Here is a 15,661-nt window from a genome sequence, read left to right on the forward strand (position 1 = left end):
GATATATGCACACCCATGTTCATTGCAGCACTGTTCACGATAGCAAAAAGATGGAAACAACCTAGGTATCCATCAAGGACGAATGGATAAACAAATTACGGCACATCCATACAGTGAAATACTACACAGCGATAAAGAACAACGATGAATCTACATTTCATAACGTGGATGAATCTGGAAGGCAACATGCTGAGTGAAATTAGTCTCAAAAGGACAAACATTGTATAAGACCACTATTACAAGAACTCAAGACAAGGTTTAAACACAGAAGAAAACATTCTTTGATGGTTACGAGGGTGGGGAGGGAGGGAGATGGGCATTCACTAACTAGATAGTAGACAAAAATTATCTTAGGTGAATGGAAGGACAACACACAATACAGGGGAAGTCAGCACCACTGGACTAAACCAAAGCTAAAAAGTTTCCTGAACACAACCAAACATTTCAAGGGACAGTGTGGCAGAGGCGGGGGTCTGGGGAGCATAGTTTCAGGGGACATCTAGGTCAGTTGGCATAAAAAGTTCATTAAGAAAATGTTCTGCATCCCACTTTGGTGAGTGGTGTCCGTGGTCTTAAAAACTAGTGAGCGGCCATCTAAGATGCATCAATGGGTCCCAATCCACCTGGAGCAAAGGAGAATGAAAAACACCAAAGACACAAGGAAAATATTAGCCCAAGATAAAAGAGGCCACATAAACCAGAGACTCCATCAGCCTGAGACCAGAAGAACTAGATGGTGCCTGCCTACCACTGACTGCTCTGACAGGGAACACAACAGAGTCCCTGATGGAGCAGGAGAAAAGTGGGGTGTTGGACTCAATTTCACATAAAAAGACCAGACTTAATGGTCTGACTGAGACTGGAGGAACTCTAGAAGACATGGCCCCCGGACTCTCTGTTAACAGAACTAAAACCATTCCCGAAGCCAACTCTTCAGACAAAGAATACACTGAAGTATAAGACATAAAATGATACTTGTGAAGAGTGTGCTTCGTAGTTCAAGTAGATACATGAGATTAAATGGACAGCTCCTGTCCGGAGGCAAGATGAGAAGGCAGAAAGGGATAGGAGCTGGCTGCATGGACACCGGAAATCTGGAGTGGAAGGGAGGAATGTGCGGTCACATGACAGGGATAGCAGCTAGGGTCACATAACAACGTGTGTGTAAATTTTTGTATGAGAAATTAACTTAAGCTGTACTAAAGCGCCAAAAAAGAAAAAAGGTTGAAGAAAAATACCCAGAAAACAGAATAAAAAGATAGATGAAAACAGGAGAGACAAAATAAAATTAGAAGACTATTCTAGGAGTTCCAACATCCAAACAATGGGTGTTCCATAGAGAGAGAACACAGAAAACAAAGGGGAAAAAAAGAAATAACTAAATTTCCCTGAAATAAAGGACATGAGTGTCTAGATTAAAAGGGTTTACCAAGTGTTCAGTATGAGAATAAAAATAGGCCCATGCCAAGGGTCTGGAAATTTCAGAACAATGGGGACAAAGAGAAGACCCCACAGGGAAAAAAAAAACCACGTCACATATTAAAGGTCAGGATCAGACTGTCCTCACACTTCTCAAGAGAGCACCAGAAGCTCAAAGGCAATGGAGTAATGCCATCAAAAAGTTTAAAGGAAAATTATTTCCAACCTAGAATTCTACCCTCCTTTATGAGTAGAATAAAGGTCACTAGAGAATATCCTCCACCAAATTAAGAGTGTAAACCAAGCAAGAAGACATGGAGCCCAGGAAAAGACTGGCAAGGAGAACCTCCAAGGACAACAGGAAAGAAGGTGACGGTTATGCAACAGGTACAGAGAGCAACAGTACAGATCAGAAATCAGGAGACTCTAAGAGAGGGCCTCTCCAAAAAGATGAAACACAAAGTCTAAGAGCCCTGAACATCTGAAAGGATAGTTTAGGGTTGATTTAGTAAGAAGTTCACAGAATATTACACAAATAAAAAAGACAATTATTAATTCAAAAAAAAACAAGAAATAATGCAAACATGGAAAAATAATCATAGTATTCCACATGCTCTGCTGTGAGTAGTGTTTACATAGTCCTAATAATATAAACATGACACTAATCTAGACAAAATTATGATAAAACTATTCTAAAATTTTTAAAAAGTAGAATTCATGAAAATATAGTTCTGATATATAGAGTTACAAAGGTAAATATCAAAAGAAAAAGTTTAGAGAACTGAAAGTGGTTGCCTCTAGGCAGGGGTGGAAACAGGCTTTATTTTAACTATGACTCCCTTTTTGGCTCTTACAAATGTTTATTAAGTAAAATCCTTAATATAAAAATGTTATTGTAAAGGTACTCTTTAGAGATTTTTTTAGGAGGTATGGACTGTACTGGCTAAGGCATCTTAAAATATAAGTCTGAAGAAATTTGACTAAAGTCAACTTTTCTTAGATTCCAGGGACCTTTGAACTATGTTCAGAATCATTCATCTCAAATTTTCATTGCTGATTTTATAGCTGCCTCTGAAGGTCTTTGGTAAATGTTATTGTTGTTGTTGTTAGGTGCCGTCAAGTTGGTTCCAACTCATAGCGACCCTATGTACCACAGAATGAAACACTGCCCAGTCCTGTGCCATCTCACAATCATTGTTATGCTTGAGCCCACTATTGCAGCCTCTGTGTCTATCCATCTCGTTCAGGGTCTTCCTCTTTTTCACTGACCTGGTACTTTATTAAGCATGATGTCCTTCTCTAGGGACTGATCCCTCCTGACAACATGTCCGAAGTATGTAAGACGCAGTCTCATCATCCTTGCTTCTAAGGAGCATTCTGGTTGTACTTCTTCCAAGACAGATTTGTTGTTCTTTTGGCAGTCCATGGTATATTCAATATTCTTCGCCAACACCACAATTCAAAGGTGCCAATTCCTCTTCACTCTTCCTTATTCACTGTCCAGCTTTCAGATGCATATGATGAGACTGAAAATACCATGGCTTGGGTCAGGTACACCTTAGTCTTCAAGGTGACTTTGCTTTTCAACACTTTAAAGAGGCCTTTTGCAGAAGATTTGCCCAATGCAATGTGTCTTTTGATTTCTTGACTGTTGCTTCCATGGGTGTTGACTGTGGATTCAAGTAAAGTGAAATCCTTGACAACTTCAATCTTTTCTCCGTTTATCATGATGTTGCTTACCGGTCCAGTTGTGAGGATTTTTGTTTTCTTCATGTTGAGGTATAATCCATACTGAAGGCTGTGGTCTCTGATCTTCATCAGTAAGTGCTTCAAGTCCTCTTCACTTTCAGCAAGCAAGGTTGTGTCATCTGCATAAGGCAGGTTGTTAATGAGTCTTCCTCCAATCCTGATGCCCCGTTCTTCGTCATATAGTCCAGCTTCTCGGATTATTTGCTCAGCATAGATTGAACAGGTATGGTGGAAGGATACAACGCACACCTTTCCTGACTTTAAACCACACGGTATCCCCTTGTTCTGTCCAAACAACTGCCTCTTGACCTATGTACAGGTTCCTCATGAGCACAACTGTTTCTGGAATTCCCACTCTTCACAATGCTATCCGGTTTGTTATGATCCACAGTCAAATGCCTTTGCATAGTCAAAACACAGGTAAACATCTTTCTGGTATTCTCTGCTTTCAGCCAAGATCCATCTGACATCAGCAATGATACCCCTGGTTCCACATCCTCTTCTGAATCCGGCCTGAATTTCTGGCAGTTCCCTGTTGATACATTGCTGCAGCCGCTTTTGAATGATCTTCAGCAGAATTTTACTTGCATGTGACACTAATAAATATTGTTCGATAATTTACGCATTCCGTTGGATCCCCTTTCTTGGGAATAGGCACAAATACAGATCTCTTCCAGTCGGTTGGCCAGGTAGCTGTCTTCCAAATTTCTTGGCATAGATGAGCAGGCACTTGCAGCACTGCATCCTTTTGTTGAAACATCTCAATTGATATTCCATCAATTCCTGGAGCCTTGTTTTTCACCACTGCATTCAGTGTAGCTTGGACTTCCTTCTTCAGTAAGTATCATTGGTTACTGATCATATGCTACCTCTTGAAATGGTTGTACATCAACCAATTCTTTTTGGTAGAATGACTCTGCATATTCCTTCCGTCTTAAATGTTGACAGTGGGGCAATTTATTCAACAATACATTGTTCTTCAAAAAGTCAGCTCTCCCTTTGTGGCCAGGCATCTTTTCCCCTTATTGGTAGGGATGCCGTTGCAAAGATATTTACTTCCATAAACATCCCCTTTGAGCACTGATAAGTATCTGTAACTTTTCTCTTTAATATCATCTATCTTTTCTAGACTCACGTAACAACAAACAACCTTTTCCAGAAAATTCTCCTCAGTGTTCTGTGTCAGTACTTATAGCTCATCTCAAAATTCTGGTGACTCTTTAATCTCAATCTCTCCCTCTCCCCGCTCTCTGTCTCTCTCTCCCTCTCTCTCTACATATATATACACACATATATATATATTCATGTGTAATTTTGATAAAAAACATAAAAACTGAAGAAAATAATGCATAGTGGTTAAACAGTCACTCCTCCTCTAGGAAACCTTGTCATCACCCTTTCCCTCCCAGCAACAGCAGCATGTAAGACACTGTTCTAGGCACTTTATATATATTAACTCATTTAACCTTCACAACTATTCTGTGAGGTAAGTAGTATCATCACTTCCATTTCAATGATAAAGAAACTGAGGCACAGTTTCCGTCAGTCACAAAGGCAGTAATGGCAGAGCCATGACTGAGTCCAGGCAATTCTGACTCCAGAGTCCTTGTACTTAACCACTCTGTCAAACAGCTTCTAATAATTTGTATAAAATACAATTTTTCAACAAAACAAACAAGTTTATAAAACTCCAGACAGCAGCTGAATTTTTTTCTCCCTACTGTTCCTTTCTCACTAAATTTATGGTATATTTCATTATTATTCATTTTAAATTTTTAAGTAGAAACTCTTGTTATAACAACTACAAATTAAAAGGTGGAAAAAGTTCTCCCAATAACACAAAAATCATTCCCCTACTTAAGGTCTTGTAATAACAGGCATTTAAATTGGGCATTTCATCATTTAGATTAAATTAAGGACCTGTAATTCACTATGAAACCTGCATTTCTTTAAATACTTAAATTTAAAATTATGCAAATTAGGTATTAATTTGCCTGTCCTATAAATTAGGTATTAATTTAACTGTCCTACAGGGTCGCTATGAATCAGAATTGACTTGACGGCAACAAGTTTGGTTTTTGTTTGTTTGTTTTTTAGGAAAAAAAAAAACAGTAGAAAACTAAAAACAATCTAAATGCCCTCAGTTCAGGAATGATTAATTATGGTACAATACTCAGAGGAATATTATACAACCTTTGAAAGTGATAATATAAAAACAATTTGATACTGAAAAATTGTAATTAAAATTATAGTTTTTTCAGTGTTACACTGTCTTCACATTACTGCCTTCAAAAGTTGTATAAAGAAAAAGAAGATAAAGTTGTATGTTCACTTTACATTTAAAAAAGCAGAAACAGGGAAAATACAAAAATGACAGTAGTAGTTGTGTTAAGGTAGAATATGATTAATGCCCCTTTTCGATTTTGTCATAACATTTCCAAAAAGTTTAGACACAGAACAAAATTTAAACATTAAAAAGTATATCATGATGTTAAGAGACTTTGGATATGTTCTAAAAAACTAGATTGTGATAATACCCGCACAACTGTAAATTTACTAAAAATCACTGAATTGTACCTTTAAAATGGATTAATTTTATGGCGTATAAATTATTTCATTTAAAGCTTAGAGAAAAACATTTTTACAATACCCACATGAGAAAACTCAGGCTGGGATGGGACAGAAAGTGACCCAGGAGTGAAGACTGGCGTGCTCTGAGATACCGGGGTTGAGGCTTGTGGTGATACAGCGGGCGCAGGTGGGTTCTCTGTCTCCACTGGTTCATTGGGTTTCTTCTGGAAAGGGTCTCCTCCTTCCTCAGATAACACGGACATGTCCATTGACTCATCTGGTTTAAAACAGGAAAACAAGTGAGAAACAATCACTCATCAATATTACTCATGTTCCAATACCACCTATAACAATTACATCACAGAAATTTCTGCTTCTAAAAAAACAGTGACTTACATTTTCAGAAAAGCTGACAGAATAATACTAGACTGAGTTCTAGAAGCACTTCCTTAGGAGTGTGGAGAGGGGGATCCACACTCCTAAAATATTTAGCTATGGATTTAAAATGGAGTTAATCTGGGGGGTAGCCTCACTCATTCATATGATATGTGAAATTAACTTGGCTCCTCTGAGTCCTTCTCCTGATTACAACTCAGTTGTACTCATTTTGCTCAGGAATGGCAAGATTAACGGCATCTAATTTAACCATCCTATAATTCTGCCACAGACCTTGAAAAGCAGTGAGATGGATGCCAGGACAAATACAGAGGGAGAAAAAAAATCTACCAATGCCAGTCAGCACTCACATCAAAGAATCGAGAAGTACCAGGCACTAATCTTGAGACAGGGAGGGGAAACACACACACACCCACACACACACACACCCACCCACACCAAAAAACACTGCTTTCCCACAGTATACTACTTACCTAAGGCTAAAAGGACCTTTCCTCAGCTAAGTATTTGAATCATCAGTCCCTTTTCCCCTATCTTACAACTTGATCCTAACTAGGCTACCTCTAGACCACCCTCACAAACTACCTATTTAGTTTTTCTCTATAATCCACATTCATGCTACAGGCCACCCCTACCCCTCTCCACTCCTCCACCCTCAGTACCCACCGTTGCTGCTTAGCCTGGCCTCAACCTCACATTCCAGTCTAATACTAGGTTAGGGATCTGGTGCTGCAGGCCTTTATGACACTACCATAGCTGGGCTAAGTGTTTTCATTGCACTTTTTGACCTTCCTTACCATGACAAAGCATTTACTAAGGACCTGCTGTTCTAAACACTACATACACAAAAGCTTTGGTTAATCATTTAACAACAAAAAACACAAATAAACAAAGAAAGGATATACAGTTCCACAAACAGTTATGCATATAGTAAGCAAATACATTAAATCTAAAATACAATTGACAAGAGAAAATACATATGTAACATGAAAAAGCAAACTGAATCATATATACAACACAATCCGATTTTATAAAAACACTTTTTTATATTTATGGATAGAAAACATAATGAAAAACAATATATCCAAATACTAACTGTAATTACATCTGGAGTGTGGTATCACAGGTGAGTTTTGTTTTCTTCTCACTACTTCCCTATACTTTCCAAACTTTCTATGAGAATCACCATATGTTTATAATCAGGAAGAAAGCACTTTAATACGATTACTTGGTTATTTCTTCAATGTTCACACTACAGACAGAAGCAATGATTCTAAGAATAAACCCAACTTAACCTGCATTAAGAGGATTTTTTACAGTATGTATTCACCTGTATTTTTTACTGCAGATGTCATTAACCATGTTATGCATAGACTGATACTAATCTATTTACATACATACAGATGATTTCAAGGTAAAAACAGCCAGACACAAACTTTGTGGCAAAAGAAAGATAGTCTAAGATTAAATTTTGTCATGGATAAATTACACCTGGAAAACAGTTAAATATTCTGCCTCCATGACTCATAGCTGAGAAATTTCTCTGTGCCTCAGCTTCCTATTCTTTAAAATGGGAATGAGAAAGTAACATCTAGTTCTTAAGATTATCGTGAGGCTTCAATGAGAAAAATTAAAGTGAAGCAGCCAGAATAGTGCCTGGCACATACTAAGTACTTAAAAATTATTAGCTACTGTACCGTTATCGGTATGTGGAAGAACGAAAAGGAGAAAATCATGGAATTTGTTGGAAACGGCTTTGTAGAAGGAACTTAGAAATACTTTGAATGATCTGGATAGGCGATTCCCAAAAAAAAAAAGAAAAAAAAAACCAAACCTCTTGCCCTCAAGTCGATTCCAACTCATAGCAACCATATAGGACAAAGTAGAACTGCCCCCTAGAGTTTCCAAGGAGCAGCTGGTGGATTCAAACTGTCGACTTTTTGGTTAACAGCCAAGCTCTTAACCACTGTGCCACCAGGGCTCCAGACAGGCGACTACGGTACAGCAAAAGAGGTTTAAATAATGAGATACGTTAGTTAAGTAAAAAGAAAAGCTTTCTTGTGAATAAAGTAATCCAAAGTCACTAAGTCTTCAAAGGGAGTGAATGAAGTCAAAATCTCTATCACCTGGTCCTAGCCACTCTCTGGCTAAAACTATTTTGATAATAGCAAAAAGAAGCTATACAGACAAAAAACTACAATGTTTGGTTCCCTTTCACCAGTAACATGTTAACATGTTGCCAGAAACTGCCCGGCCTTTAGCAGTACATCCAGTTCTTCACCATATAAACTCACTTCAGTTCGACTTTAAAAATGTAAAAATTTTCCCTTCAGGGTCTTTGAAAAACTGATTCAACAATATGGAATTTCCAGAAGAACCAGTACTAGAAAAGCAAAGAAGTGAGGAGAGCACTTTACACAAGGCCATATCCCTAAAGGTTAGACAGACATGAGTCCTACTGAATAGTGTAGGTCACGGGGTCCTAACGTACAAAGCAACGGGGCACTTCACAAGGCAGAAGAAGTGCTGCCCCTCTTCTAACCTGAGATCAACAGACACAGATCAAGAGAGCTCACCTTTTCTCCCTCCTTGCTCTGTGGGACTGCTAGGAACGATAAAAGGGGTAGATCGGAAAGCATCGGGGGAAGGAGCAACAAGATCTGAGGAATTCCTTTATATAAAGAGAGAATTACAGGTTATTTTACCAAAGTCACAGTTTTGTGTTTGTTTTTTTACTTTTCAATAGCAAAAATATCTAAGTCATTCAGACATATACTTATTAGCATTTCTAGCAAACAGCTACCTGAAGGAGGTGGAAAATCCATGAGTACTTCAACAACTATATCCTATGCCAGACATTTCCAAAATAAGAATTAAAAAAAAAAAAAAAAGAGTAAAGGCCAAGTAGTATGACTACATGAGAAAGTGAATGACCAGACACAAGGACATCATGATTAAAAAGCAGGATGAGCAAGTGCTAAAAAATAAACTCATTTACACATAGAGTAAAAATATTTATTCCATTTTTTGCCTAATAGGAAGATCATATACATATTTATTTAAAAAACAAAAAACTGTCTAAGGCAAAGATAAAGAAACCTAACTACTGTTAACTATAATATAACCTATTCTCTATCCTATATTGTCAAATGGAAAGAAGTGCTGTAATAAAACGGGGGAGCAGAACGCTTGTTTTGGATATACACCATTCTCTATAAACTGGGCATTTTCTATACTAATGAAAACTCAGGGCTACTATTACAAAACTTCCAAATGGTAAAGCAGATCTATCTGCCTCCAATAGCTCCACTAAGTGCTCACGCCAGAAATTCTAAAGCCTATAGACTTAACTTTTCTGGACTAGCACGTAACTGTAGTTGTTTCAACCTTTGCCTAAGCCCCTCAGGCATATGCCTCCTTCTGCACAGGCTTACTTACGTGGAAAGACTCTCCTGAACAAGGGACCTCTGACCAGAGAGCTGCAGGAGCTGCAGAGTGGTGGCAGGTGTGGAGGCCAGGGAACAGCCACCGTCCTCCCTTGAAGGAGTTGAACAACCATCAGAGGCTACTGAAGAAAAAAAGCAAATCTAGTTGCATTTACTTCTCAGACTGACATTACTGAGTTGTCAAAAAACCATTCGGTACTACAAAAAAGACTAATACCCGTATTTCCAACCAGAAACAGGCCAAAGGCAGAAACTGTTTTTCAACTGTGATACAATCAACAGAATGTCACACTACCACAAATCTTGAATGACCATTAAACAGCCCCCCTACTAAACTATGAGTTTCTTTAATTTAAAAAAAAAAACAAAAACACCTGACTAAAAGAATTCCTTAGTTCTCTGTGTCATGATCTACGGCTGGAGCCGAAAAGCCAGAATCCTTATTCCTCTGCTTGGCTGTTCCTTCTTTCTTGTGATGCTTCTATTATAAAACAACAACAAGCCTGTTACTCTAAGGCCTACCTAATATGAAGTAAAGCTCATGCTGTGACACAAATGGCAGAAGTCAAAACAACACACATGACACTTGATGATATGAACGTGCCCAATTTCGTACGATTAGACCTTGGGCCTCCTAAAAGAAGACAGAAAATACTAATGCATTAGCAGAAGGATATATGAGCAGCCGCTACTGATTTATACTGTGAAGAGTCTCCCATTGGTCCCTTCTCCCTAGCAAGAGATGGAGTATCCGCTGTACTAATCCCAAGTGTAAAGGAATTTCTTACATACGATCTTACAGCTTTAGTGAGAGACCGAAAGAGGCTTCCTGGTGACCCTCTGAATGTCTTTTGCAGCAATCTGCATCATAGTAATGGAATGTAATCTCCTTCCCTTCCTTCCTCACAATCAAAATTCTATTTCACTGGTTATGACTGAAGTTTTCTGGCTCTCTGGGATACAGAGCTTGGGATGCAAAAAAGTGTGAAACAAATGCCATCCTAGTATTCTGAAATCGAGGTCCTTTCTGCTAGACAGTAACTTCCTATGAAATAATACACAGATGAGTAAGTACAGTATGAAAAACTTAAACTGAATTATCATGCTATTTAAGATTTGAAGACTTAGTAAATATATAATGACAGAGAAGCAATGGCTACTCGGTCCACACTACTAAATTTACTGTATGAGCATTATTCTTCAATATCTCCAATATCTCCAAGAGACAGAGATCTCTTCCAGTATCTCCATTTTCCTCTGCCATATCCAAACTTCAGCTATGTTTGAAATACTAAATAGCAATCATTCCCAAAGAGCCCTTCTCACTAATTAGTTAGAAACATATTTTCCTTCCATATCACAAATGAGTCTGCATACCAATGAAGCACACTCTAACTTAAACAGTAGCCTCAGAACAGAAATAATACAAGTTTAGATATCTGGAAATGAGCTATAGGAACTCATCACACTTTGTACCTGCTTTATTGCTCTGGTCAAACATGTCTTCCTGAGTTGACAAAATCTCAGGCTCTGGTGACTTCTGAATCTGCAGTTCGCCTTCCAGAAGCTCCCGAGCAGATATTTGTTCTTTTGTTTCCACACCAGCACGAGATACTTTGGGACTAGAAGGTATGTCCTCTGGCCTAGGGAATTCATATCGCCAGGTGAAAAAGCTTCTAAGTTTAAATGCTTTCATCTTTTAACTAAAAGCCATTTCCTATTTTGTGTGTTTTTCTTTAATAATTTCAAAAATCTCAGTACCTCTAATCTATATAACTATCTACTGAAAGTAAAGTAAGTGATCTTTATAATGATGATAGAAAGTCCTCCGCCCATTACAAAGCCTGATCCAATTTCTCACACAGCAATACCTCTCTTCAGTTCTGCTCACTACTGTGCTGCATGCTCTCCAAGATTTCTGGTGAGTGATTTAGGGATTTTTGTTACATATGCTTTTATGTAGACCTGTGTGAAGGATTCTGATCCAGGCCACAGCAATGCCAGGAGAGCAATCCAAACAATGTCCTGCCATTGTACTTGAATGTGAATTATCCTCTATGTTACTGACACAGACAGTATCTTCTGCTGGCCCTTCCTATTTGATCTACCCGGCCTAGGCTCCAAACTAAGACCCCTTCACTGCAATAGCATCACACACGTAAGATGGTCACTGCTGTCCCCTTCCCAGAGACTTAGGAGGTTTGCCTATTCTACCACTCCACAGGGAAAATAGGAGAGCAAAACTGGCTAGAACGTAAAGTTCCAAAGAAAAGCCTAAAATGTCAGCCAGTCAGCTGAATGTTTTGCATAAGGAAGACAACATCTCTCGATATTCAACTTTTTTCAGAACCCTGCTCACCACTGTTTCTATTGAAAAAAACAATACAATACTTAATGTTTATCCATCCCTTCCCCCAAATTGGAAGCACTCCACTTTTCCTCTGACATATCCAAACTTCAGCTGTTGGCCAGAGAATATTGTTTTGGATACAATAATCACCACAGACAGAGCAGCAGTATACCTCCCAACTTCTACCAAGTTAAGAGCTAAAGGACTCAGGAAAAGAATGCCTCCTTGGATCTATACCATAAACTACTAGATGCATGGTATCGGAGAACCCAAAGCAATCTGGGTGTTCCTCAAGTACAGAAACAGGAAGCTCTCAAATATAATAGTCATGTGACTCCTGATAACTTCAAAGAGGAGTGACAGCCCAAGCCTAAGGAGTCATGCTTACAGTAACAGCAGCAATACAAAGGCTTTGAGAATGTGCCTAAAGATGAGGACAGGGTAAAATTCACAAATAATGTTTCTATTGGATGATTAAGTATTACCAATATAAAGAAAAAATTAATAATTTCTAAAATGTTCCCACCTGGCAAAATGCAATTAAACCAAAATGAAACGTATTGCCGTCAAGTCAATTCCAACTCATAGCGACCCTACAGCGACCCTGTAGGACGCAGAACTACCCCATAGGATTTCCAAGGACCAGCTGGTGGATTCGAACTGCCGACCTTTTGGTTAGCCAAGCTCTTAACCACTGCGCCACCAGGGCTTGGAAATGAAATTAGTACAGCCTTATAGCAGAAACTTATAAATATCTTCTAGAAAGAACATGGCTTACCTTGCAGGTGGTGGATTTTGCTCTTCTACCACATGCGCATCCTTACTAGGCTCTTCTACCAGGGGGACATCCTTGCTGAGTGGTCCTGCCATGGGGATATCATCACTGGAATGTTCTCCATGCTTAATTGCTTGAGGTTTTAGAAGAAGACAGAAGAAGATAATTTTTCAAAGTACTAAAAGCAGTCTCAAATGCTTTTAAAAGGAAAAGAATGTAATAGAAAAGAGTCCAATTTGAAAATGTATACAGACATCATCCCAAAAAGGAAAGTAACCTATAGCCTATTTCCAAAACACCTCAATCTGCAAATCAATTGACAAGTACTTACCAGACAACTCTGTAGCAAGTGCTATACACCTTACTACATTAACTTAAATTATATACATAGTTATAAAACTTATCAAGAAAAAAATAACTAGCTCTAGCATGGTAAGAAAACACTGATAAACAACTCCAAATGTCATAAAATGTGTTCCATACCAATGTTAGCATCTGTATCAGACACCCTGGCATAATTAGAGTCAGCGACTGCTGACTGTAGGTGCTCTCTGTCCTCTTCAGACGGCACTGTACGCTCTTCAACATCCTGGCTTTGGGAGAGTTCCAAAACTCCAAAGCCCAACTGTGATGAGGCAGATTCTAGGATCAAAACCCCAAGAGATCAGGTATTATCCCACGACGTTATGCACTGTCCTAGGCATAAGGGTCACATTAACTCCTTATATCAAAGCCCTGCCCCCAAAAAATTTTCGAAAGAAAATCAAGAATAAAAGCATTAAAAGTGAAGGGGAAAAATGTGAAGTGAATGCGAAGCAAAAAATTATGTAGTATAAAACCTTATGAACACCTCACACTGGTAAACTGTATCAACTTTCTGAAGATATACATAAACCGTGCACACACACAGCAATTCATATTCTACTTCCACCCCACAAAGCATACCTCTTAAAAATATTTGAAAAACAAAGGAATACAGAAGGAGGAAGAGTCAATATGTAGAAAAGGGGCAACTCAATGAGTTACAAATTCCTAAACACCAAATTTGGTGGAATACCTAGCAAATTTCTTAATAACTACTCCCAATTTAAACTATTTATCTGATAAGGAATCTATAACCTGATAAAGAGGAAAAATTTGGACATCTACCTGTTCTTTATGTTAAAGGAACTTAGCACAATCTACTATCCTGAAAAAGGCACAAGGTTACCTTCAGCACCAATGGAGTGTGTGGTGCCGTCTGGGATATCTTCTTCCTTCTCCTCTTTCTCCTTCTCCTCTACCTCTTCTTCTTCCTTCTCTTCACTCACAGGAACAGATTCCACTGACATTCCCAGGACGCTACAAAGCAGAAGGACACAGAGGTTGAAATACTTTGCTCAAAGTACTCTGAATTTTATTTTGGCACCCCACACCCCCACCAACTATTAACCAAATTTGAAAAAGTAGGAAATTTCACCCGTTTAGTGCTTCTTGCTACAGAAAGCAGTTAAAAAGTTAGCAACTCAATTATTAACACATATATGAAACAGAAGAAAGACACAAACATATACAAATTTTATCTTTTTCTGAAAAGACATGAGCAGGGATAGAAAAATCTTGCATTCAAATAGAATTAGAATTACTGACAAGTGACAAGAAAAAAATCTTCATCTGATGAGCAGAGAACGGGTTCAAAAGGCACACCTATTAAAACCAAAGTTCACAAAAATATTTTAGTAACAAATCTCAGTATATATACATAGAACTACATGAATGAAGATTCAGGTAAGAGGCCTACATATTTAAAAGAAGCTAACACCATAGATCAAAAAACATAATAAATATTAAAAGTCAATGAATTAGGAAAACATATCTGCAACATTATAACAAAAGATTAGCCTTCGTAAAATAAAAAAATGAATGTAAAGAACCCCAACATATAAATGGGAAAATGACAGAACAGACAACTCATAAAAGAAACAGAAGTAGTCACTGATTTACGACATATTCGAGTTATGACCAATCGTACTTACGACCGTCTGTTTTTACTTTTTTTGTACATCTTATCGGTGGTAATATGTACTACACACAATGTTGCAGCGCATAAATTACTGATGTTATCATTCTTAGGTGTTCATTTGCAGATGTTCAATGTTATGATTTACAGTTAAAAACACTGCCATATAGGAGACAATAATGAAAACTAAAAAAAGAGAAAAGGTATCTAACTTACATCAGAACCGACTTACAAAAGAGTTGTCGGAACAGAACTCTCTTCTAAGTCGGGGACTATCTGTACAAATATTTTTAAACATGTAAAGAAATCAGACAAACCATTTGTTTTTGCCAGACAAATTAGAAAAAAGAAACAACTTTAATACTGTACTACCATTCAGTGCTGCCCCAACTCAGGTAAGATTAAGTATTACCATACGCTGCTTGTAAGACTACTTTAACGTATCCTTTCTGGAAAACAATTTGGAAACATGCATCAGGAGCTTTAAAAAATGTTCATACCCAGTAATCCAGTAATTTCAATTCTACAAAATAATTTGAAATGTGAGAAGATCCTTGAACAAACTTATTCCTAAAAGCTTACTGTTATTAAGAATTAAGAAATAACCTGTAAGTTCGTATTAGAGGAATAGTTAAATAATTTCATAATTCATAAAGTGGAATATTATGAAGCCATTAAAAATGTTTGAAACAACCAAATACAATGTGTGAGCCTTGACCAGATCCTACATTTAAATATATATATATAGCAACTTACAGTGACCTTATTGGACAGAGTAGAACTGCCCCATAGGGTTTCCAAGGCTGTAAATCTTTATGCAAGCAGACTGCTGCATCTTTCTCCCACAGAGCAGCTAGTGGGTTCAAACCAACAACCTTTTGGTTAGCAGCCAAGTGCTTTAACTGCTTTGCTTTGCCACCAGGGCTCTGTGTGTGTATATATATATATACATATAT

General features: G+C 37.9%; 1 protein-coding gene across 2 annotated transcripts in view; it reads right to left on the reverse strand.

The window, feature by feature from the left end:
- The window catches only part of TP53BP1 (tumor protein p53 binding protein 1), a 90,722-nt gene that overhangs the window by 65,657 nt on the left and 9,404 nt on the right, over positions 1-15,661 (reverse strand). For both annotated transcript variants that reach the window (XM_004380685.3, XM_023735208.1), the window contains 7 exons: positions 13,917-14,047; positions 13,190-13,348; positions 12,710-12,839; positions 11,058-11,224; positions 9,574-9,703; positions 8,712-8,806; positions 5,823-6,016 (listed from right to left, as the gene is read on the reverse strand). In XM_004380685.3, coding sequence (XP_004380742.1) covers positions 5,823-6,016; positions 8,712-8,806; positions 9,574-9,703; positions 11,058-11,224; positions 12,710-12,839; positions 13,190-13,348; positions 13,917-14,047 — 1,006 coding nt within the window. The remainder of the gene's footprint in view (positions 1-5,822; positions 6,017-8,711; positions 8,807-9,573; positions 9,704-11,057; positions 11,225-12,709; positions 12,840-13,189; positions 13,349-13,916; positions 14,048-15,661) is intronic.

Source organism: Trichechus manatus, unplaced genomic scaffold, assembly GCF_000243295.1.
Source record: "Trichechus manatus latirostris isolate Lorelei unplaced genomic scaffold, TriManLat1.0 scaffold00076, whole genome shotgun sequence".
Lineage (NCBI taxonomy): Eukaryota > Metazoa > Chordata > Mammalia > Sirenia > Trichechidae > Trichechus > Trichechus manatus.